Source organism: Lampetra planeri, unplaced genomic scaffold (assembly GCF_965212315.1).
Source record: "Lampetra planeri unplaced genomic scaffold, kcLamPlan1.2.h2 scaffold_847, whole genome shotgun sequence".
NCBI classification, from domain to species: Eukaryota; Metazoa; Chordata; class Hyperoartia; order Petromyzontiformes; family Petromyzontidae; genus Lampetra; species Lampetra planeri.
The window spans coordinates 12,497-37,369 of NW_027615669.1; the positions used below are offsets into that span (position 1 = coordinate 12,497).

The following is a 24,873-nucleotide window of genomic DNA, read 5'->3' on the forward strand; positions in this document are numbered from 1 at the left end:
CACAGTACGTGACTTTCATTTCAATTTACTAATCACAGAAATCCCATTGTGTATGGGAATCATTTGCATTTTGGGGGAACATATACATCAGGGACGATCTTGTAGTCAGGTCCAGAGTATGTTTTGCTTCAGCAATGACAGCAATTTGCAAGACTCCATTGTCTGTTAAAAGCCTCAATGTATACCATGTGAAGAAGTGAAACAGAGAGCAGTAAATATTGCAGAAACAAAATGGCATGATTGTTTTTTTCTGCAAAAACACCATCAAAATGACAAAGGTATATTTAATGGCACAATTAAAAGTCTAGTCAGTGATCAACTGTATCATTACATATACATTACAGAAATGTAAAAATATATAAAAAAAAAAATATCACCAAGTAAAATGTGGTGAACATTTCCAGTAGTAAATGGACTGTAATTAAAAGAAGCTACATACCTTATTCATGACATGTCCAGTGGTGGACATTATTTATTTTTTATCATTAAAGACTCATTTTGTATTTCTCTGGTTCTTCGTGCTTTCTGCTGACCACACTTTATCTTCACATGCCAAAGAAAAGCTGTATTGTAGCATTTACATAAAAGAACCTTCATCACAACAGTCTATAATCTACAGTTACTGAGAAACTTACATTACTTACACTGAACTCCTGAGAGCTTGATTCTTGGCAATAACAGAAATAATGTGTATGACATTATAATTACCCATTGCTTTCTGAGCCATGAGCTATCTGGTGTTGAAGAAACGTCTCCAAACATGAGAATATCTCGGTGCATTCAGTGCTTCATAGAGAACCTCTGAGGAGTTTCCTTTATCATTTGGAGAATGGTCCAAAGAGTCTTCCTCCATATCATCCCTATGACTCTTTTCTAGGGCAGGGGTCCTCACTGATGTCAGTGGCATGAGACTCTTGATCATCTGCAACTGCTTTCTCAGAGGTTGGGTGATTCTGAAGGTGAAGTTCAAGGGAGGAGGAATTTCTGAACTGAGCAGGACACTGGGGGCACTTATTAAGATCCACACCGGGCTCCTTTTTGTGATACCTCAAGTGCCGTTGGTAGACACACAGAAGCCCAAATCTCTTCCCACATTCTTGACACTTGTAATTGACCCGGCCTGCTTTGCCTGATTGCTTCCCCATCTGATCCTGCTCTTGTGGCATTTGTTCACTGTCAGAAGAGCTCCTGGCTTTATCATCAGGAGAAATTTTTCTCTTCATCCACAGCAGGCCTGTTTTGGGGAGATGGAGGTGACTGTTTTAACCTGGTTTCTTCTCCACTTCAGTTTTGTGGTACATAGCTATATGCCGTCTCATATCACAGCGCTGAGGAAAATGTCTACCACAAAACACGCATGTGTGCATAGTAACCCTTATGGTACCTCATGTGCCGAGACAAGCTGCTAGAATGATTGAAGACTCGATGACAGTGCTTGCATGGATGCAGTTTCCCATTTGGATTGCTCCCTCGTCGCCGTCTTGTTTTGGGTGATATTTTTGGCTTCAAGGTTATTTCTGTTACTTCATTCAGCTTATCTATTTCCTCCTGAGTTTGATGAGTCAGATGATGCTCCTTCAGCGCTGTTAACTTTTGAAAACGATCCCCACATAATCCACATCTGTATGGTGTGAAAGAGTGCTCAGTCTCAATCTCATTATCGCCAAAGACTTTATCTCCATTCTTTTCCTTGATGGATGGGCCATTGCCATTAATGTTGCAGTTCTCCAGAGCCATGTCAAAGTCATTGGAGTTAACTTCAATTTCAATCTCTGATGTAAACGTAAAATCAGTCTCTTTGCCCTTACAATGGTGTTGTGAATGTGTCTGAAAATCCGAAATCCAGAAAAAGTTTAATTTGCACTTCTGACATTTATATATTTTCTCAAGCTTTTTTTCCTGATTGTCTGATCTTCCAACTGCCAGTGTGTTGGAGCTGAGGTGATTTTCCTCTTGATGAGCATTAAGTGCATCAACTTTAAGGAATCGCTTGCCACAGTGACTACATGAGTGAAACTGCTCATGTGCATGGTCTTGGAGGTGTATTTTAAGCTGATGTCTACTTTCAAAGATCTTACAGCACAAAGTACATTTGTAACCGCGCTCTGTATTTCTATACTGCTGGTGACGATGTAAACTCTGCAGGGTGTTGAAGGATCGATTACATATTTCACAACGATAATGGCCATGACGAGACCTGTCCATGTCTGAAGACCTTGGCCTCAATATGTCCCAGTAATTCGTCTGTGGTCTTGGATGTGGAGACAGTGGCTTGTTAGGCGATGACAAATGTGATGGCATAACTCCAGGAGATACTGCCTTCCCATAAGAATGTCCCTGTGTAAAGCCATTTACAACTATTAGTGTGCCGTTTTCTTGTAGCACATATTCTCGAGGGACTTCGAAGCCAGTGGATGAACCGTCAAAAGAAAAGGAATCCAAAGGTCCATGAACGGCCATGTGAGCTAACACACTGGAGTACTGACTGAACCCTTCACCACACTCAGTGCAGATGAAGGTACTTGATTCTCCACCCCACTGTGCTGAAGAGACACTTCTGGAGGATTTCTGCTTTTCCATGATGGAATTATTGTGTCCATGTGCTGATGGCATCACTTTTACATGAAAAAGAATATCCAGACCCAATAGTGATTTGCATGAGGGGTTATGCAAACATCCTCTGTCTTTTTGGACGAGTTGTGAAACGATGTCCTTACAAGCTGCATATTCATCTCCCTCTTAATGTTTCCCATGTTGTATCGGCACCTGGGGGGAAATAAAACAAACAACCACAAAGGTTTGTAAAAAAGGTTGAGACATAAAGCAGTTAAGTATCGCATTCATCTCAATTGATAAACCGAGGAACCATGCTTGCTTCTGTCAGGGTAACATGATGCTAAGCTTGCGGCTGTAGTACTGTGTTACCGATGCTAACTCAAGCAGCTACACTGGTACACTGGTCATGTTACACCAAAAATTGAATAATATGAGACACAGTTTGAAAAGAAAATCACTAATACACTATATGGCAAGTTAACACATTTGATGTAAGTGCTTTAACAATGATCTACCACGTCAGTTTAGAATGCTGGGGGATGATCTCTGGACTGCTAGTTCAGTACCGGTGTCACCTGCAGGGCTCCACTAGTGTCTCTGGAGTGTTTGTTCTAAGCATCTACATGCAGTGGTTGAATAGCAATGGATCAACATCAGTATGATATGTGGAGGGCTGTGACAGCTTGATGCGATTTGATGACTGGAAAAGGTAGATACAACAGAGAAAACACTGGGACCACTGTTGTGCCTATTGTGTGTCTGTTCTGTCCTGGAAGAAAGATGCCTCTGGGATAACGCCGATACATGCCAATTTTGACAGGTATCACGTCACATGCTGGTCCCGTTAGCTATCATACAAAAATGTATGTGGCCAAAATATCAGTAAACAGCATTAAATACTATAATATCATAGTCATATGACTGAGTGCTCCCTGAGATCCAGAAAATCTCAGGGAGCATCTGATACGCAAATCACCACATTCATCGATGTTTAAGTCGCTTCGATCTTTTCGTAGCATCTAAAAAATTCACACATTCTGCCGACCCCCGCGTAACACGTGCAAATTAAAGAATGCACATAAATAATGTTTGTCACAAGTGGAAAGTACCATTTTCATTCATATCATTATGTCCACAATACGCAGATGCCTTTGAAAAATGTGATATAAACATGAAAAAAGATTAAAAATAGAATAAGATCCAGATTCGGTTCATGATTGTGATTGTCTAAATCTACTCAATAGATTACATGTTCATTCTTCTTGTTGAATGATGATGATGATATAATAAACTACCACCGCTCTCACCACATTACGCGCAGTTCATATCGGGCAACAACTTCTGGGGCGGTGCGGGGGGCACCTCATACCTCATTCACACTTCAACCTTTCATTCCGTGAACGTGCAAATGATCTGTGATGCATCGTGTGTGTGTATTGTGAAACACTGTGGCACAGTGGCCTGTTGAGACACATGACCACCTCGGACATGATTCTTAACTACAGAGACAACGGATCTCATTCATGAAACAGTCGCAAATCTGTGTGTAGGCTTACAGATAAAAACCAGCTCTACTAAAAACCTTCTCCGGATTTATGAATAGCGTGAAAAACTCAAGTCTGATCGTAAATGCATGTGAAGATCTGAACGCCAGTCAATTTATATAGATAATTCACAATCATGAACCTAATCTGGATCTCAAAACTGCTAATTGACAAAATCTAAGTAAATATTTTTAATCTGTTGCCTGTATCTGCCACCCTGGTAGGCAAATCAGTCTGATGTAAAGAACTAGATATTATACAGCTCAGACAAAAACAACGCTCCAATGAGGCGAGATTGTCGAGCTATCGTGTAGTACTGTAGGTAGGTTAAGGTGTGCAAATTAAGTGCTCACCTACCTCTGCCATAACCTCCCCCGTGGTGAGGTCAGTGGAAATTAACACCTGAAATGCCAGCATTGTTAGGACAGAGTTTTGAAAGACTACGAATATGCCTGCGCCACTAAAGAAGCTGCTAACTCCTCGCCTGCAGCAAAGAAAGGCCTGGGGCTTGTTCCTATTGCCACAGTGTTTGCCAGAGACGACCCAAGAGCTAATCCGAACTGTGATTGCATCATGGAAATGATGACGCTGGACGACCGTCCCTTTACCATCATAAAAGATAAGGGGTGTTTAGACCAACTGGAGTCACAGTTTGTACTTTCGCCATTCTGCTGCCGCTGAGAAAGGAAAGGAACTGCAGAGCAATACGTGCTGTTGACTCAGTGACTCGCCAGCAGAAAAGCCCCCGATAACACCAGAAAAGTCACTAGATTTGTTGCTAGTCGCTTTTATGGAAAAACGTTGTTGGAGGGGTCTGAAAAGTCACAAAATTTAGCAAACAAAATTTTGCCAAAAGTTGGCCAACCAATTTTCTGTATAAACCACCACTGCATACACAGAAGGAGGAGGAGGAGGAGGCGATGAACGCCAGGGCCACACTGGAAGCGCTTGCACCATGGCTCCTCTGATTCTGACGGTCATTCTTATCAATCAGTGAGGTCCCAGATACCCACAGGCTCGTTTTAGACCCCAGGGTCCCAGAAGTGGCTACTGTGCAAAAGCTATGCGTCAGGTTTATTTTGGCCCTTCGCCACGACTCAGGAGACATCAATTTCCAAAGAGTAGATCATGAAGGCAGGATGTTTAACACAATACGGCATAGAGATTCCAATCAAAATAACAGAATGTATGCGTAAAACACATGCGGACACTGGCTCCTGCATCCCGTCAATACATCAAATGGGAAAACAGGCTTCTCTCGTTTGTTTGGTTTGGTCCACACAGCTGGTTGTGATTCTCGGGCTACCTTGTAGTCTCTACCCCAGCACAGTCCTACAAAGTCACACCAACAGCAGAGCCCAAAACCGCCCAAAACATTTAAATGTTTCGATCATTTCCAGCAGGTCACTGCGAAGCATAATTACCATAACATGACAACAACAACAATGCCTAAGTATCTCAACCACAATCATACAGTTTATGTATCCAAGGTAGTATAAATGAAAGTGAATGTTGGATGAAGAAACATGTTAACAATGTCAATGTGTGATCAGCAGTTAGACAGTTAAAAGTAAAGTGGTAAGTGTGTTTACAGTTTACACCCCCTGACCTCAATGATCACCATCGAGTTGGGTTTTTTTTTCCAACTCCAGGTACAAATAACTACCAATAACATACCATTGCAGGCATAAGTGTAGTTGCTGTGATGTTGACATGTATAAAATGTTGTTACATTATGATGCTGCGTGGTGTGAATGTAAAATTACATTTTAATGAAACAAACCAAAACACAAAAACGACTTCTCTTGTCTTGTTTGCAAATCACCGAGCTGCCATTTTAGTGTTCACAGTCTCAGCACTTTAGGCACAATTCAACACAGCTTACAGTTGGTAGGGATAGAATCAATGCCTATCACAAAGTTCAGTCATGATACAACTTGATTTTTACTGTAAATAATATATTAATATTGACACTTAAGCCACATTTATAATATTTCCCAGATTTGAAAAAGTAACATTGATTCCAATGATGGCTTACAAAGTGGACATAAGATGATCGCAAATGATGCTTGTTGTTCATGCCAGCCATGTGCTGCAGGACCGACTGTAATGTAAGCCCCCACACAAATTAGTTCCAGATGTAATCAAAGTGTCAGACAACTCCATGAGTTTAAGAGTTAAGAGCAGATTCTCGCAACTATGATGACCTTATGAATTGTTTTAATTTTGGCTGGATAATCAAGACAATATTCATTTCACAGGATGTTTAACACAGAGACACTATGTCATGCATCACATGCAGCCGTTCTACCTTCTTTGCTTTCTACAGTGTAAACAAAGCCACAGTATGATTGTCCTTTTTACAACTATATCATGCATCATAAACTATTATCTATTGTCGAATTCAATTTAAATTGCTGTTTACATGGCTAATTATTCAAAGGAATGTGGGTTAAAAATCCGTCTGGATTGCCTCCACTTTTCAGCTCTTCATTTATTTCATCACTTATCAGTGCATGTTTACTCTAATTTACTGGACAGACTGTAATTAGGAAGCATCTATAACCCACTGCATTCAGACACAAATTCCACCTAAAAAACGGTATAAAACCAAATAACATGCATAATGTGCCACTGGGAACATCTGTCAGGGTAACAAAATGACTACAGTGACAAAAGTTAGTATGAGATAAGATACGTGAAATAGAAAATGCCTCCTTTGTCCCGGAGCTGCACAGTTAGCTCGTACAAACCTTTAACAGGGCTTTCTAAACGCTATATATTAAGATATCAACAGGTTTGGTATAAACTTTAAGTGGTGTCACTAAAATTCAAATATGTTTCAAACAATTTCTCATCGAGTTGTAAAAGCACGCCGCTAGATGGAGGCTTCACCTTCTGCGTTAACTCCCGAGGCCCTTGAAAGAAATTAGCAATTTATCATTCGCTTCTTGAAAATAATGTCGCTTTTCGTAAAGTTTTCAATCAATATAACACATAACATACAGCCGGGAGTGCCCTTAAGTCCATAAATATACACAAACTAAGCAGTATGCCCATTTAATTAAAGCTGTTGGGCTCCAATGGTCAGACGATATTGGCTAAAGATAGCTACTGTTGCTAACATACATATAGAAATACGAGACATGTACTGTGATGTTAGCATCAGTGTAGCACAGCATGTGAGTGTCAACTAGTAAGCCCCAACATGTAACATGTAGACATAACTTACCATTCAATCAAAGACAACAGAGGAAAAAGGCACGCCGTATCACACGCAGCATTTCAATAACACCACTCTTTGCTAGCAAACTATGGCTGCAGCAGCAGAGCAGGCCGGGCTGGATCTGAGATGTTGTAAACGTAGAAGATGGCCTATTAGCAACTTCCTCGTTGACGAAAGAGAAACGGCTAACTAGTGGCTTGTGTCACAATTGTGATCTAACAATTGTTAAATTATTGCTTTTGGAATGTGGTCAGTGTATGACTCCATATATCCTCTGGCAAATTAATCCACTGGAACTGAATACCATCATAGGCCCCTTCGACCTCCACACAGACACGAAGAGTTTTAATTTTGACTCTTATTTTGAAAGCATCTCAGTCTGTCCCTCCCTGAGCGAACAACAAGGCAACCAAATGTGTACATCTGTATGTGCCACGACATTCAGTCACGATGGTGTTTTTTTATTTTTTATTTCATTCATGCGTGACAAAATAGTTCTTAAATATATCACTCACGTCGTTTCTGTTGTCCATCCATCCATCTATCCATCCATCCATCCACCCACCCATCTATCTTTTTCCGCTTTGTCCGGGGGAGCAGCAGCCTGAGAGGGGACGCCCCTCTCCCCAGACCTCCTCCAGCTCTTCCGGAGGACCCCTAGGCGTTCCCAAGCCAGCCGGGTGACATAGTCACTCCAGCGTGGCCTAGTTCTTCCCGGGGGTCTCCTCCCGGTGGAACATGACCGCATGTTTCTGTTGTATGCCAACATATTTACAACTTTTATTGCAGTACTCAGCCAATTTTAAGATATATATATAAAAGTGTACATAACTATTTTGTTATCAGATAGGATGATCAGAGATATAATGTAATGTAATTCAGTTTTCCTTTGTCAGAACTTTTCAGATCTACAGTGCCATTCTTCCAGTGGGTCATAATGTGTATCAGGCTTTTAATCTGATCTACAAGGTGGATATGTAATACACAACTGTGGATACTAGATTGGATGTCTGTAATATATTTTCAACTTGAAATTAAGACACAGTCATGACAGTGGATGCCTACAAAGCGTGTGTGTGTGTGTGTGTGTGTGTGTGTGTGTGTGTGTGTGTGTATCCAGTATATATATATATCTTTGACGATAATGTAAAGAAAAATCAATGAGCAGAGTGAGTAAAAAGAACTTTATATTCTTTATATATATATATATATATACACAAGAAAGAGTTCAGGTTGAAACAACAAAAGCAAGCTTGTGCATTTGGATCAAATACATGCAAAAAGTATTTGTTGTTCTCATGCCACCTTATTCATGATACTTAAACCTCAGTGTCAAGAGACCTTTCATTGCTGTGACTGGTTTCATCTGTCTTTGTGTCTATGTGACATTGACAGTCCTCCTCCTGGAAAGCTGCTTCCAATACTTTCAGGAGGGATATGCGCACTTTATTCTTGAAATCCTTCCCCATGAATGCATACAACAGTGGATTCAGGCAGCTGTTGATGAAGGCCAGGCTGGTGACAATCGGCACGCTGATAGTGATGACACTGGCGAGTGTAGTATTTGAAGGCACTATCCCCATTATGGCAATGACATGAAAGGGAGACCAGCACAGGAAAAAAGCTGTGATGATGGCAGCAGTGATCTTATATGGGCGACTTGACTGGCTGGCCAGGGTGCGGTTCCTCCTCAGACGATGTATTATTGCAGCATAACAGAAGACGATGATAGTGAAGGGCACAACAAAACTTAAGAGGAAGCGGGTGATGATCATAGCCTGATAGCGAAACTGTTGCAGCGGATTTAAATGTAGTGTTCTATAATCATCGGAAAGAGCAAAGTTGTTAAAGCAGATGATGACGTTTGGATTAAAAACCGATGGCCCAGTGTCCCTGAAGACGAAGTAGGGCGTGCTTAGGATCAGAGCCACGACCCAGACACCCAGACTCACACAGGACGCCTTGTGCACACTACGGGAGTTCTGTGCCCAGATGGGCCACACCACAGACAGGTATCGGTCCACGCTGATCACCATCAGAATGTAGACACTGGCAAACATGTTCAGGGAGTTTATCATGCTGGTCAGTTGGCACAGGAACTTGCCAAAAGGCCAGTGGAAATCCAAAATGGTGTACGCCACACTGAATGGAAGGAATGCTGTGAAGAGGAAGTCAGCCACAGCAAGGCTGAGGAACCAAACTGTGTTGATGGTTTTCTTCATCTTGAACCCAGTGACCCAAATAACCACTCCGTTTCCAACCACCCCAAGAACGAACACCAGGCAGTAAACAACAATGGACATGGTATGGAGAGACTCTGACAGCTCTATTAGGTACAATTGATAGCGTCTGTCAAACAAAGAGCCATTTGCTTCAGTTACACCTGTTACATTGGTGAGACTGAGAGGTGTAGCTGTACTCTCCATCACTGGAGACCTGCAATGACAAACAAGACAAATTTTATTTTCACCCAGCTGAAAATAGTTACAAATTGCTAGGAAGAGCCTGCTAAGATATTGTTTTTTTAGATGTGACTTAAACCTACCAAATTGCGGCAAGTTCCTCTGTTGACAGTCTTAAACATTACTTCATTATTTCCTTATTCTTAATGTCAAAATAACTGAGGAATGTTTCCCAATGCAGGACATAATGATACGGCAGCAAAAAGGCTGAATAATTGGATTGGAGTTGTAAATAAACTAAACAGAATAAATATTTCATACATTTTGGACAAAAATGTTATAAAGCACCCATTACTAAAACTTCCTTATGAGGAAATGTGGTTAATTTGAATGGTTTTTATCTCTAATAGAGCTACAGAGACTTGATGATTCCAATGTCTTTTTCTTTCATTTTGTTTGTGGCCTCATTCCACAATGTGTTTTAGATTCTGCCATATTTCTTGGCCAGCGAGCTAAATCTGTCTGTCAAATCTCTGTGTCAATCACAGCTGAAGGAAAAGACAACTGGAGAAGATTGTTGCCAAGGGTATTTCGATTAATTCTTTCAGTCATTATTCACTATGAACAAAAGGTTAAATAAGAAATAAATGAAAGGAAATAAGCATTTTAGCATTAAACAGCTGTTAACTTAGCCGTTAACATTTTTTTTATTACTGTGAAAATTATTCTTTGAATTGTAGTCAAGCATACGAAGCAGACGAAATACGCATTTTGCTTGATGTGAACAAAAACAGCAGTAGTGAGCTGTTGTCATAAAGCAGCAAGCCAAAATCTCCTCCTTCACTGTTTATACTTCTTCCCGAAAAAATAAGTGCTTAATTGTTCATTTTTGTCCTAAAAATTTTTGTTGAAAGAAGCTCAAGCTGCAAATGCAAAACTCTGATAATAACACACCGTACCTTTTTCTTTCCAGTCAGGAGAGGATGGATGAACAGCAGAAGTGACCTTGATCTACCACTCTACCACTCAGAAATGAGCAATCACATATACCACAGATCACAAACAGGTGGGACCACACACACTTCCCTTCCACTTTGGCTGTTCGTTGTAAACCAAATAAAGTATGCAGTGGTTCTTCATTGATGTAACTGAATCTGTTAATCTATGATTGTTGTACTTATTGATTTATGTTGACACACTCCTGTCTCATGTCTTGTCATGGAGTTGTTGTGTACCTTGTCTCTCCCAGATTGTCATCTAGCCATTTCAAACCAGACTGACGCCCATGCTGTCATTGACCAAAGATGCTATTTGATATAGTGGTTGTAGTAGTAGTAGAAGTAGCATACAGTATATTAAAGTATTCGTAGTTATTTTATAAAGTATAAAATGTTGCATGTCTGTATTTGCAAAGGCACATGTTAGAGCCATCAGACAGTTGAAGAAATGATTAAGATTTGTGTTATCTGACCTGATTAGAATCTGGAGATCTTGGTTTTCAGGTTTTATTATAAATGTTTACTACACAGGTAACACCTTTGTTACAGACAGAAACTCAGTTAAAAAACTTCAGAAGGAAGGTAAAAGACTGTGGCGTTTTGGTTCTGAAAGCATTTGTCAACTCCATGTTCAGGAGCGACAGCTCGGAGGGTTTCAGTGATTAGATGGAGCTGCACAAACAGCACCGTCTGAAGAACCTTGTTTTTTCACGCTTTCAATGCATTTCTTCATAGATTTTGGAACACCAGCTGCAGAACAAGCACACACATCTTCATAAGCTCCCACCCAAACACATCAAACTAATACTAAACAAAATCAGCATATAATGCCTGCCGATATGTCCAGAAACCATAACTTATCATTTCTTACCTCTAAGACAACAACAAATCTTAGATAACAAAAAAAACGAACTTATTCTTGTGTATAACTTAATAATCACGCAGCTTGACGGGTTTCCTTCTCCACTGGTGATAGGTTTGAGCCTTGTGAAAAAAACAAGCGCACCACCATAGAGAGGTTCTATGCCTTGGACAGGCGCAGTACCTTGATATTGCCTCAAGAGGTCGCAAAAGACCCCTTGGTTCACAACCAACCCCTTGGAACAACAAAACTGACAGTGTTTTTTTGTTGTTGTTTTGTTTGTCTTGTTATGCGTTAAGTGGAACGCTCCAACTCCCCATTGTGCCTCTGATTTAGAACACAGTCTCAGTCATGTGCACTGACATGAAACCTAAATTTATGTTGTGTTGCACATTAAAAGTGTCAGCATTTCGAATAAACAAAGCTATTCAATCATAAGTGAAGGGTCAGGGTCTAGGCAGCAACAGCTGTAACAATGAACCCAGTCTCCTCTAATTATCTTGTTGTATTTGAAAGAACAGAGATGTGTAGTAACTTAGTAAGCAACATGTGATGTAATAACCACAGTGTTAACTTACTGCAGGGTGGGAATGGTGTTCTCCATCTCCCCGTGGACCAAGCACTTGGGGTACTTGAGATACAAGGCGGAGTATAGAGCCTTTGCACTAGAGTGGCATTAGAGCCACTTTATATATGGATCATTCTTTTTTAGCGAACTCTGATGTAGGTGTTTCGTTGTAGGTAATGTAGGTAAAACTGGTTAAATTTGTATCAACAATAATCAGGAGTAAAAAAACAATACAATTGATGCTGTTTTTGTTTTGCATTTGTTGTTATTCTGTAGTGAATTAGAGTTATATAACACAATCCTACAATAGTAATTAAAATGTATGTACTTAATTGACGTGTGTTTTATTATTTTCATTTATATTTATGGTAAACATATTTATGTGTGTGCTTAAATGTGTTTTCATGTAATAAATGTGAATTATGAATGTGAGTAAAAAAACAAAAACACATTACTGACGTGTGTAATGATTTCCAATTACTTATCCCTGTTGTCGTAATCATCAGTCATTGAGTTTTGTGGAATCCAATTTTGAAGCCTTGTGTTTGACACTGTTGAAATCACCATCTTGATTTCTATTTACAAACAGAGATGGAATTAGTGTTAGTCCTGATGCTGACTCCCATCATAGTGTCATTCATTTACAAGGGAGCCACACTGTAAATCATAGTCTGCTTTATTCCCTTAAATAATTCTCTAAATAGGAGTGGAATATACAAAATCATCATGCTAGAATGTAGAAAATAGCTATTATGATGATGATATTATGATTATAAACCCATTAAGAAACGGTTTACAAAGGTAAAATAGCATCTACAAGTGAATTTCCACACTTTTTTTTTACTTAAACTACTGGACGTCCCCTGCTGGTAATTTATAGCAAAAACATTTAAATGTTGTCAACACTTAAATAAAGTCAAAAAGCTATTTACATTGTTTACACAATAACATAATGTATATGAACAAAGTGAACCACGACGTTAGGTGAGTATAAGGATACAACATGAATATTATTGTGCATTGAAACTGATTCAACGCTATGATGAGAATCGGTCAAACATGATTGTATGCCGACATGATACCAGTTAATGTAAAACTGATTCAGTTTTATATTTTCAACTGAGATTAAAAATTCTGTAGCAATTCTTTCAAAAAGCAAATAAATAAATGTGTTTTAAAAAAGGCAGTAAGCCAATGAAATGCTGTTTACTGGGCAAAACAATAGCCCAACATTAAAACAAGCTTTCACAAACTAATACGTACATCTATTCGTGGGGCTCCTGTCCCTGACTGCACTACAACAAACATCATGGAGCTTTGCGGCTCAGCATCATATGTGCAGCCACGAGCTGCAATCAAGATCCAGTTGACTAACTGATAATGTAGAATTTGATAGCAGGTCATCTTGGAGAACATTTTTTGGATAATGTAAAATACACAAATAACGAGATTCATGGCTGGGTCAAGTTGGGTGGTCGTATCTGGCAGTTCTTCCAGCCATATATCACTTCTGTTTTATCAGTGTCATCTACACTTGTTTCAAATTTATAAATGACTTGTTTGCCTTTGTCTTTTGTGGTCAACTATAACCATCTGTGTCATATAATAGACTCCATTAGATTTTTTTATACTCAGTTCATAGTCATCATCATTATCATCTCACATTCATCAAGGCATCAGGCCTCGAAGGACATGTACATAAAGATAAAAAAAAAAAAAACGGAACAAAAATGCTGTAAATGTAATTTGAAATGTACAATTGTAATATCTATGTACAATTACAGTATGTATTATCATGGACAGCCTTACACCTCGATATCTGAAACTGATTTCTCTTTGCTACGACTGGTGACCATTGAGTTTGTATAGGTATATGAACGGGAAACTTCCTCCTGGAAAGCTGTTTCCAATACGTTCAGGATGGATTTGCGAACCTTATCCTTGAAATCTTGGCCCATGAAGACATACAGCAGTGGGTTCAGGCAGCTGTTGAGAAAGGCCAGGCTGGTGGCTATAGGCACGCCGATCGTTATTATATGGTCTAATATCACACTGGAATGATCAGCCATATGATTGACCAACTCAATCAGTGCCATGATGTGATAAGGAGCCCAGCACAGGAAGAAAGTGATAATAACGGCAGCAATGATCTTAAATGGTCGATTGGACTGGCTGGCCAGGGTTCGGTTCCTCCTCAGACGGTGGATTATCGCGGCATAACAAGAGACAATGATAGTGAAGGGAACAACAAAACCCAGGAGGAAGCGGGTGATGGTCATAGCCTGATGACGAAACTGTCGCAGATCATTTACGTGAGGTGTTTCATAGTCGTCTGAGAAGGCAAAGTTGTTGAAGCAGTTGATGATGTCTTCGTTGTAATATGATGGCCCAGTGTCCCTGAAGATGAAGTAGGGAGTGCTTAGGACCAGAGCCACGACCCAGACACCCAGGCTCACACATGATGCCTTGCGGACACTACGGTAGTTCTGTGCCCAGACAGGCCACACCACAGACACGCATCTGTCCACCGCTGATCACCATCAGAATGTAGACCACTGGCAAACATGTTGAGGAAGCTTATGGTCGTGTTCAGCTTGCACATGAACTTGCCGAAAGGCCAGTGGAAATCCATAGCTGTGTATGTCACGCTCAAAGGAAGGAATGCCGTGAAGAGGAAGTCAGCCACGGCAAGGTTGAGGAACCAAACGGTGTTGATGGTTTTCTTCATCTTGAACCCAGTGACCCAAATAACCACTCCGTTTCCAACCACCCCAAGAACGAACGCCAGGCAGTAAACAATGAGAGACATGATGTTCAGAGACTGTCTCAGCTCAGTGTGGTCGTCCTTGTAATCATACTCGTCATCCTCATACAAAGAAAGGTTTTTGTCTGTGGCATCTGTTGCATTGATGTGATAGAAAGCCGCCTCAGTCATAAGCTCCATCATTGTCTTGAGGCCTGCGAGAAGATAAAAAAAAGTCATTACAAAACCCTATTGATCGGGGTTCAGGGACTCCAGTCACACCTGACTCACAGATTGTATCACTTCCACTCGAGAAACTAAAGAAAATCCCAAAGTGAGCATAGAATTAACAGCAATTACACTTATTATTACTAAAATGTAATAATAATAATGACAGAAAACATCCACACTGTTGTCGTTAAAAACATTATAAATGTTTTTTAAAGCACATATTATGACTCCAAACATTTTGGACATGGGGGAGGGAGGGGGAGACATCTGAGCTTCATATATGCCCATGTCGCGAGAAAGTGACTGGAACAAGTAATTATACTGTCATCTAATCTGTCTTCAAATTACAAACTGGAAAGCGATGCTGCCTTTTAATAGAGTTTCAAGGAATGGAACAAATGTGTAAGTGATTCGCGGTCAGTGATGAGCAGAAGTTCCGATCTTGTCTGTAAGATTTAAAGCCTAACATGTCCCTCCTGCTGTAGACCTACAAAGTTCATTCACAGTCAGCAACTGTTCAAGTTACATCGTCATCGATGAGTAAAGCAGAGACGACGAGGTTGAAATCCAATGTTGAAAACTTAAGTTTGTTGGAAAGATCCTGCAAGCGTCTGTTTGTTCCTGCAAATAAAGTTTCTCAAACAAATAACAAAGAAGCAGTACCTCTGTCACAGCTCTCCGTTTCGGTGATGTGTGGGTTGCAGATAGTCCGAGAAAGCTGCTCCACAGCGCTGTCCCAGACTCCTTAAATATATGACGTCACCGCGCACGTCCCCCCTCCCCCTCCAGCAAAACCATCCTCCTTCTTCAGGCAGAGGGAAAACGTTTTCTGAGGCACACACACGCATACGCACATGCACACACACACACACACACACACTGTGGCTTTCTTCCCTGATGCCCAGCATGACTTCTTGCTACAACCTGCCTTTGTTTTTGAATCCGTTGGGGAAGTCCCATCGCACAGAAACACAATCACAAAATGCAAAGAAGAAATGATTTCTCCTGTCAACCAGTGATTCTGTAAAGTGTTTCCCCCACCCCCCTCATGTTTGCTTGAGGTTGAGTCTAATTACTGAGTGTTCACTTTGAACTGACATCTACACATGCAGATAACGTCTACACCCCTGTCATGAATAAAGAATATCACAGCAGCAGCTGTCAAGACTTCATCAGACTTCATCAGATTTTGAAATTGAACACACACACACACACACACACACACACACACACACACACACACACACACACACACACACACACACACACACAATATATTCTGGGAGAGATTTGACAAGCATTAGTATTAATTTTGAAATGCAGTGACAATACGATTCTAATTTGTTTAGACATACCGTATATGCACCGCGCAGACACCATCTGACACCAAATGTATTTAGGTGCAGAGGTCGAAGAATCCTTATTGAGGCGGAGCAGATATAAATACAAACCTAGAGCAGCAGGACAAGATAAAGTCCCCCTGAAGCAAACCAAAGCTCTACACAGCAATTTAATCTCTGCACAGCACATTCTTGCCGCTTCGCTGCATTTTAGAAATTTGAATTGGACATACGATTAAAAAACAAAACCAAAACAAAACAAAAAAAAGGATATTCTGATTTTCAAAATAAAGTTCATATGAACAAATCCCAGGCCAAGGCAAAACATTTGGGGGAGGTAAAACTATCCTGAAACCTCAGACAGTTGACATGATTGTTCTAGAATGCTCCAGTCTGGCACTCTGTAACCAGATATCAGTTATCACGTGTGTAATTATGGACTGTGTCTAATCAATCATGGAACATTTAATGAAATATCTCACATCACTGGAAGAGACAAACATGAGCCCATTAGTAACAAGCTGAAGTCCTGGACATGGGGAGTGTTGGCTGCAGGGAAGGAAAATCAATCTGCCCGGTGTCCCCAAAGTATAGCCCTACCTTTTAGTGGGGAAGAAACTCTGCTTCTCAGTGGGACTTTGTGGTCATATTTCCTCCCACATGGCGAGTCTTTACTTGAGGTTTTTCTGCCCACACATTCATACATTGGTATGACATGATATTGAGCTGATGGTTGTTTTCCAGAGATTCTTGTGGAATGCTGTGAAGCATCTTGAATGGACTCTTCCCTTAATCACAGTGTACATTGTTTCTCGTGTTCTGTATGTTTAAATAAAGAAACAGCATCTCACAAATTAGATCTGTACATTCTTCCTCAGCATACTTGGGTTTTTCTGTTTGGCCAGTGTGTTGTGAATAAGCAGAATTTACAGTGAGGGATCTGTTGCGAATATGGATTCAATGTGGTAAATAACACATGTCTGTCAGTATATAACAATAAGGAGGAAGGTGTTGTTTATTGATCTGAGCTGTGAAACACATCAGCGATACTTAGATGCTCAAAATGTTGAACTGATCAGCTCCGCAGAGGAACGTGCCCAACCCTAAAACGGACTCCCCTGCCAATGTACAAACACAACCACACAGGAACTGTCTCCTGCCAATAGTCCAGATGTGAGGGGGAGGAAGAAAGGGGAGAAGAGAGAAAGGGTGTGTGTGTGGAGGGGTAAGGGGGTGTGGGGGGCTATATGTCAGGGTTTGTGTCCATTTACACGTCTCAGCTAGAGAGCAAGCAACACTGTTGTTGGAGTGTGTAGGAGGAGGACTGATGTTATCATTATCAGTTCCCCCGGCATGCAATAATATTCTGCAACTTCCCCACTTTGACATTCCAGAACCAAAAATAATCAATTCCCAAATACAGGACACTCAAATACTAATACTTTATTTGAAACAGCCTACACTGTTTTAGCCTAGACAGAGGAGACTCCCTCTGTTTAACTTGGTCAGGATCCTCTTGAGCAACACATCCACCCATTTTCATTTCTGTGTTAAAATGTGTTCCTCAAATGTTTGAGTGTACCGTCTTTTAACAGACAGCAGAGCGTTTTGCTAGTGTCTGCAGGGGATATTAATAGACATCCCAAGGCTATAGTTTGAGGGAAGCCGTCAGAGCCCAGGGCTTGCCAGAGTTCTTGATTTACCAACCAAACGTGCAATTATGTGTGCGCCGCACAAATACCAATTTGGGTGTGTAAACCAACCAGTGGAGGTTTGAAGGGAATTTAGTTTTAGCAGAGGGTGTTGTTTGCAGATGGAGTTTGGGGGTTCTTCCTTCTTCTTTGCTTACTGCAACAGTTTGGTGAATTGGGGGAATAACGGGAGACACATATCTGTGTGTGTGTGTGTGGGGGGGGGTCCTATCATTCAACTGTCATGTCAATGTAACACACTACATTTGTTGTTGTTGTTGTTTTTTTTAGCGCTGTAAAGTAGAACACACTTGGAGTCCACAGAATTCCGAAATCCACAGCTCCTTCATGGGGGAGGAGGTCTGTGTTCCCACCACACAGTAGTGAAGACACAAAAAATGTGAATCTGTTTTGAAACCGCAAAGGTTTGTGGATCTGGTTGTGGTGCTGACTGGAATCAAACCCTTGTCTTATGGGTGACGGGAGGTCAGGAATTTGTTTTTCGAGTCAGAATGAGTGCCAACTACCATACCCCCTCACTATGTCTCATTGATGTGTTTCTTTTTCATGAAATCAACCACACACATGGAAAAAGCTGAGCCTCAATAACCTAAACCACTTCCTTACTTTCGTCCTTATTCTCAACCACAACGCCTGTTCCCCTTCAGTGGACATAAGGGATCTGCCTACTGACTGAAAACAAGCCTGGCAAAGCATAAATCATGCAGGTCTCTGACGCAGAGCTTCCTCTGTCTGTCCGGCAGTATTTTGAGGTACAGTGGAATGGGATTTGGTGGACAGGAAGTGGTTTAAAACAGAAGCGTCCGAGGGGGAAATAAATGAAAGTTTTTATTCTCTTCAGGGTCAGAAACACTGGACACTAACATTGTGGGAATTGTGTCTTATTATGAAGGTCGGTTTCAGGGACAACAGCCACCTTCTCCTTATTCCTTCATTTACCCAACTGATCGCATCCTGAATTCTGCGCTGCACATGTGCAACTTAGCAGACATCTGGCTGCCATATGTGAGACAGCAGTTTCCATCAGGAAAGAGGAATTTGTCAAATTTGGTTCGATTGATGCCACTGAGAGTAACTGTAATGTTTCATATTTCAATCAAAATAGAAATATAGGTGTTGTCGGATGAAGATTCAGCAAATAAAGACATGCATTTATTACCCAACACAGCGTACCATGTGATTTAATAAATGCTCTTAATTGCAATCAAAGCATTCTAGCGCTGATTTGCAGGTTGGAAAAAGATTGCGGCTGATGATGTGTTCACCACAGCAATGAAGCACTGGAGAAAACTTGCCTGTGCTGGATGGGAATGCGTTATATTTCAGCGGTAAGTGGTATTAATCCACTAGCGGTTTTGGTTACGTGCACTCTCACATTTAAATGTTTTCCTGTCTTGCGCTGATAAACACCCACCACTTCATACATGAGTGATGCAGCCTCACACCACACCATACCTCTAATACACACTCATCCCTTTGCAGTATAAGCATTTCTGAAATGGCATTTTAATGATTATTTTCCTGCGGAGAACAGAATAAGTGCTAAAACACACTTGTAAATGAATTTTTTGTATCTATCAGAGGTCATTATTGTGGAAGGCTGATACTACCCAGAGTGGCCTAGAAGCCAAGTGAATGGAAGTGAAAGATTATTAAATTACTTCTTACATTTAGATATATAGATATATAGTTTTCGCAAAGCCAAAAACGAATTAACTACGGTTTGATTTGATGTCGAACAAAAACATTTCACAGAATTTTGTAGTTGTTACGTGAAGGACAAAATAATCATGATCCAATAAACATGCAGGAACTAATGTATACATATTGTGTACAAAAGGTATAAATATCCAAGTATATTATACTTAATACCATAAGGTGGGGTGTTAATGAGACACACAATTCATGAAAAGTGAATTTTTGAAAGTCATTATATAACAGAAAGTTGCAAACATTTTCACCACATCTGTATTCCAGGAAGCCAGTTACTGATAAGAACATCAGCTGTTCATCTTGAAGCAATAAAACACTACGAGTAAAGTTTATTTTGGGCGCAATTCTAATCTATCTGGATGTAATAAAACTGCATGTTTCCACTGAAGGATTTTAATTAGCACAGGCCATGTTTCCTCATCATTTACAGCACAGCCACATACCAAATGTAACTCAACATCCACATGTGAACGACACTTACTGGTTGACGTTTTCACGTAGACTCAGTCAGGCTGCATCTGGTTGTAGAGAGCAGCTTTTATTTGCCACTGTGATTTACTTTATTATGATATCAATGACACAGCAACTGAACACACAGGAGTAGCGCTGTCTGAAGAAATACCAGGGAGGAGACCAATGTTAAAAACTGAAAACAAAAAGCTGAACATGTCTGTGTCTCTACATGATGGTGCTGCAGGGGAATGTACCATGTGTTTAGTGTTTGATGTACGGGGTGTGCCTGTGTCGATAGGGGACCTTGAGAAAAGGAGATAAGAGATTAAAATAGCTGGAATAACAAGGTTGAAGGCGCATTAAGCTGCCGGTTGGACAGACAGAAGGCATGAAGCTGTTACTTCTTCTGGCTCTCTTCGGAGGGGCAGGTATACAACTAGTGATACAAACTCCTGTGGATGAATGAGAGCTCCACAGACTGATGGTCATTAACACGACTAACTGGAGATAATTTTCTCATATTTCAGCATCAGTTGCTCTGGGCGAAGATGACAGGATTGTTGGAGGGTATGAGTGTCGCAAAAACTCAGTGCCCTACCAGGTGTCTCTCTTCACCGGGTACAACTTCTGCGGGGGTGTTCTTCTGTCAAAGGAGTGGGTGCTGTCTGCTGCTCACTGCAAAACAAAGTAAGAAATTGATCTCTTTTGAACTGTTGCTTAAAATGATGGATTCCTATTATGTTTGATCATTTCAGGAGTTTTTGTAACCTCCAGGTCCAATGTAGAAATACGGCTGGGGGAGCATGATATCTGGGAGCCCGAGGGGACGGAACAGTACATTATGTCAGCCAAGTTCATTCGCCACCCCTGACTATAACTCCCGAACACAGGACAGCGATATCATGCTGATCAAGCTGAGTCGACCTGCCACGCTGAACAGCTATGTGCGCCCCGCTGCACTCCCCTCAAGTGTGCAGGGACGGGACTATGTGCCAGATCTCTGGATGGGGGAGTGTCCCGAGCCAGCAACGAGGGATGTGAGTTAATAAAAAAATGGAAGTCAAAGAGTGTGGATTCACTGTTTTGCCTCTTGTGCCATGCTGTGAGTATAATGCATGTTTTTTTTATTCCATCTGTGTCTAGCAAAGTATCCTCATAGGCTGCAGTGCCTAGATGCACCTCTCCTGAGCGATGACACATGCTTTAATGCGTATCCTTTCCAAATCACTGACAACATGATCTGTGCTGGTTATCTGGAGGGAGGAAAGGACTCCTGTCAGGTGCTGAAGAGTTCACATCTGCCATCCAACGCCTTCTTCATTTACAGGACACAAATGTTATCGTTATCTTTTCCTCCCCAGGGTGACTCGGGGGGTCCCATGACATGTGATGGACTGCTTCAGGGAGTCGTATCTTGGGGGAAAGGTTGTGCACTCAGAAACAAGCCTGGGGTGTACACAAAGGTGTGCAATTACGTCTCTTGGATCAAGAACACCATGGCATCTAGTTGAAACCAAATCGAAAGAAAGAAATAAAATGAGAACTGTGCGCTGCTGTTTATCAGTGTGTCAGCAGAGTGTGGGTGTTGAAATATCATATCAGGTGTGAACATCAGATTTACAGCCAGCTTCGCTCTCCAACTGTAAACACCAAGTGTATCATTATGAACCTGGAAGAGCTGCTTGTATAAGCATGAATGTAAATCATAATGGTACATATAGATATGAGTGAAACAGTAAAGTTTGACATCGAGCTGCCTCCTGAGTCTTTCTAATTAAATATATCCAGGACTCAGACTTTCACCCAGACTGGGCAGGCGATGCAGAAAACTGCTTTTGAAAGTCCAGAGTCCACAACTGACTGCAAATATCAGATTGTATGCATGACTCTAGCTCAGAGATTGGTGCATAAAACCTGACGTTTGTAGTCGACCCACAGTAACTTATAAGGACCAAAAATACTGCACCTCTGCTCTCTGTGTGTTAACACAGTCAAACATATGTGAAGTGAAGCTACATAATAGCTACATGATTCTCTTCAGCATGACCATAACGATTATTTACCACATTGTCTCATTCACACAAGTCGACAAAGTGACACAGAACCTCAAGTGTTCAACTTGAGATCATAACTCCACCTCTGTTCTGTGGCAAGTAGCCTAATGACAGAATGAACATCCAGTATGACAGAAGAGAAAACATGTTTCATGTGTGATGAGGATGTTTCCCCACCTGCACGGCTCTATCGGATATGTGCATTAGCTTGTTGAAGTCGAGGTCGCTACGCGGACGATGGGAAGCTCTCAGCAAAGATGCTCTAATGTACAAACCACACACTTCATCAACTGTATGAGTAGCTGTTCTGATGTGGTCACACAGATGCAGCAGATGAATGTCCTGATCTGGAACCAGTGTTGTGTTTGGCTGTGGTGCTAAGCTGTCACAACAGACGAAGACGGCTTGTTATGGAAAAGTAAAAAAAAAAAAAAATTCAAAAATAAAAATAATAAATAATAAAATAAAACATAACTTGTTATATCATATACAATGGCTTGTTAAATATGAATGTGAGTGGTCAGATGTGTGTGTGTGTATATATGCACACTGGAGGAGTCAATCACAAAAAATCGGATTCACTTTGCCTGGGTGTGGCTGTGCAACACAAAGCAGAAGAGTGAGTCACTAAGCAATGCTTGACCACAAAATTAAGGCTGGTTTCTGAGCATGTACAGCATATGTGCAGAAAATAGCTTCCATCCCTATAGTGTACGCTGTGCATTTGTTTTCTGGACAGGATGTTAATTCTGGCTGGATGTTAATACAGACTTCCAAAACCTTGTTTCCAGGCTACTTGGAGGTGATTGCAGCCTGGTCCTTTTTCTCCTGCAGTTTCCTCTACGCTATGTGATCTCTGCAGTGATAGGCTGGGGACATGACAGAATACATTTACATACATTTAGCTGTACACTTTTCACAGAACACAGACTGAAAAACAGTTATGAATAACTGAGTTGTGCAATGAATGTGCAATGTGATGTTTAATAGCAAAAAAATAACCAACTGTGGAAGTTAAAGAAATGTTATTATCTTGAATTCATCCTAACACCCTTGATACTCCCACAGCTGCTATAAATTGAAATCATCATTACAAGAGTATTCATATATAACCAAAGGTTCATGGCAAAATACTTTGAGCAAAACTTAGATGAGCAAGTTCACTGCCCATAAACATATTGCCTGGCACAGCTGCCGTCCATGACATCAGCTGCCTGGTGGCTTCCATTTGGCACTGACATGAAGCGTGTTGATGGCACAGGGCAGCTCCTGTGGTTAAGGGTGTGGAACGACCTCATGAGTGGTCAACACATTTCCTCGTAAAGAAACTCTCAAGGGATGTCATAATCTTTAAGTCAGGACAGCAACTCATATCCTGTTTCCACGGCGGCAGTACCAGGGCAGGTTCAGCACTGAGCCCCTTCTGAAACCAGCTCTTGGAGTTCTGACGGCTTTGGTGCTGGAGGCACGATTATGATGATCAACTGTGTGCCCTTCCTTTCAAAAAAGAACTGGAGAAGCATCTGCCAAATTCAGCTCACCAAGAGTAATAAGATTAGTGCTGGTGCTGTCATCCATCGTTGAGCTGAGCTGAGCTGATACAGATATACACAGACATATTATGACGGATCTGGAGTGGTGCCCTAGCCTTTGAGAATGGCTGATGGGAATCGTGGTGGTGAAGAAGGGATGGGCCGTCAGTTCTTAGGTGATACTGAAGGGAAGTTAGTTAGTGACGGTGGTAGTGAAACCAGTGAAAGATCAGCGCCTCCTTTCTGTGGCAGAAGGTATTACATCTGATTCTGGCATGAAGGTTTGTGGGAGAGCCCACAGAGGGCAGCATCAACCAGGCTTCAGCAACAGCTTGTTTCCTGTGTGTTTACACATCAAGGGTAACGAAATATGACAAGAGATTACATGATGTGGACAACATGGGTAAAAAAAAAATCAGAAATATGGTGAGAATTAATAATGATGGGGAGGACAAGAGGGGCCATGGGACTGTTTTTTTTCTGATGGCGTATGAGAACTATGGAAGCGCATTGCATTCACTGAATAAAAAAAAAATAAGGCACGTTTTCTCGTAATTACGAGATCATGATGTCGTAATTATGAGATAAGATAAAGAAAAAGGAAACATCTGTAAATCTTTTCAAATCGGTGGGCAATGATGGTTAACCTGTCCTGTCAGGAAAGAAAAGCCCTGACCTCCTTACAAAGGGATCAGGACATCACCATCCTTCCAACAGACAAAGGAAGATGCACAGCAGTGACGTGCGATCAGGGAAGGCAGGTGAGGCAGTGCCTCACCTGTCATCATGACAAAAAAAAAAGAAAAAAAGTGTACATGAATAAATATTAAAATTTTAAAAGTGCATTTGCAGTATGACTACACATTTCTCACATTTTATTGAGTAAAAATTGCCGTATTTGAGTTTTTCCGATCAAATCCAGGGCAGAAACACCAGGTG

The 24,873-nt window shown here is 41.0% G+C and overlaps 2 protein-coding genes and 2 pseudogenes across 2 annotated transcripts; 1 reads left to right on the top strand and 3 right to left on the bottom strand.

Annotated features, from left to right (window-relative positions):
• Nucleotides 1-860: 860 nt before the first annotated feature.
• On the bottom strand, nucleotides 861-1,737 carry LOC144742079 (uncharacterized; annotated as a pseudogene).
• A 6,908-nt stretch (nucleotides 1,738-8,645) lies between these two features.
• On the bottom strand, nucleotides 8,646-9,629 carry LOC144742082 (chemerin-like receptor 1). Its single transcript, XM_078624584.1, has one exon. The coding sequence runs from the start codon at nucleotides 9,627-9,629 to the stop codon at nucleotides 8,646-8,648; it is 984 nt and encodes a 327-aa protein (XP_078480710.1).
• Nucleotides 9,630-9,699: 70 nt separating this feature from the next.
• Nucleotides 9,700-15,103, bottom strand: LOC144742083 (chemerin-like receptor 1). The gene is given in 5 exon segments (XM_078624585.1): nucleotides 9,700-9,762; nucleotides 14,070-14,208; nucleotides 14,239-14,684; nucleotides 14,686-14,709; nucleotides 14,711-15,103. Coding segments are annotated over 5 exon segments (1,065 nt in total).
• A 5,633-nt stretch (nucleotides 15,104-20,736) lies between these two features.
• LOC144742080 (trypsin-3-like) lies at nucleotides 20,737-21,859 on the top strand (annotated as a pseudogene).
• The last annotated feature ends 3,014 nt before the right edge of the window (nucleotides 21,860-24,873 follow it).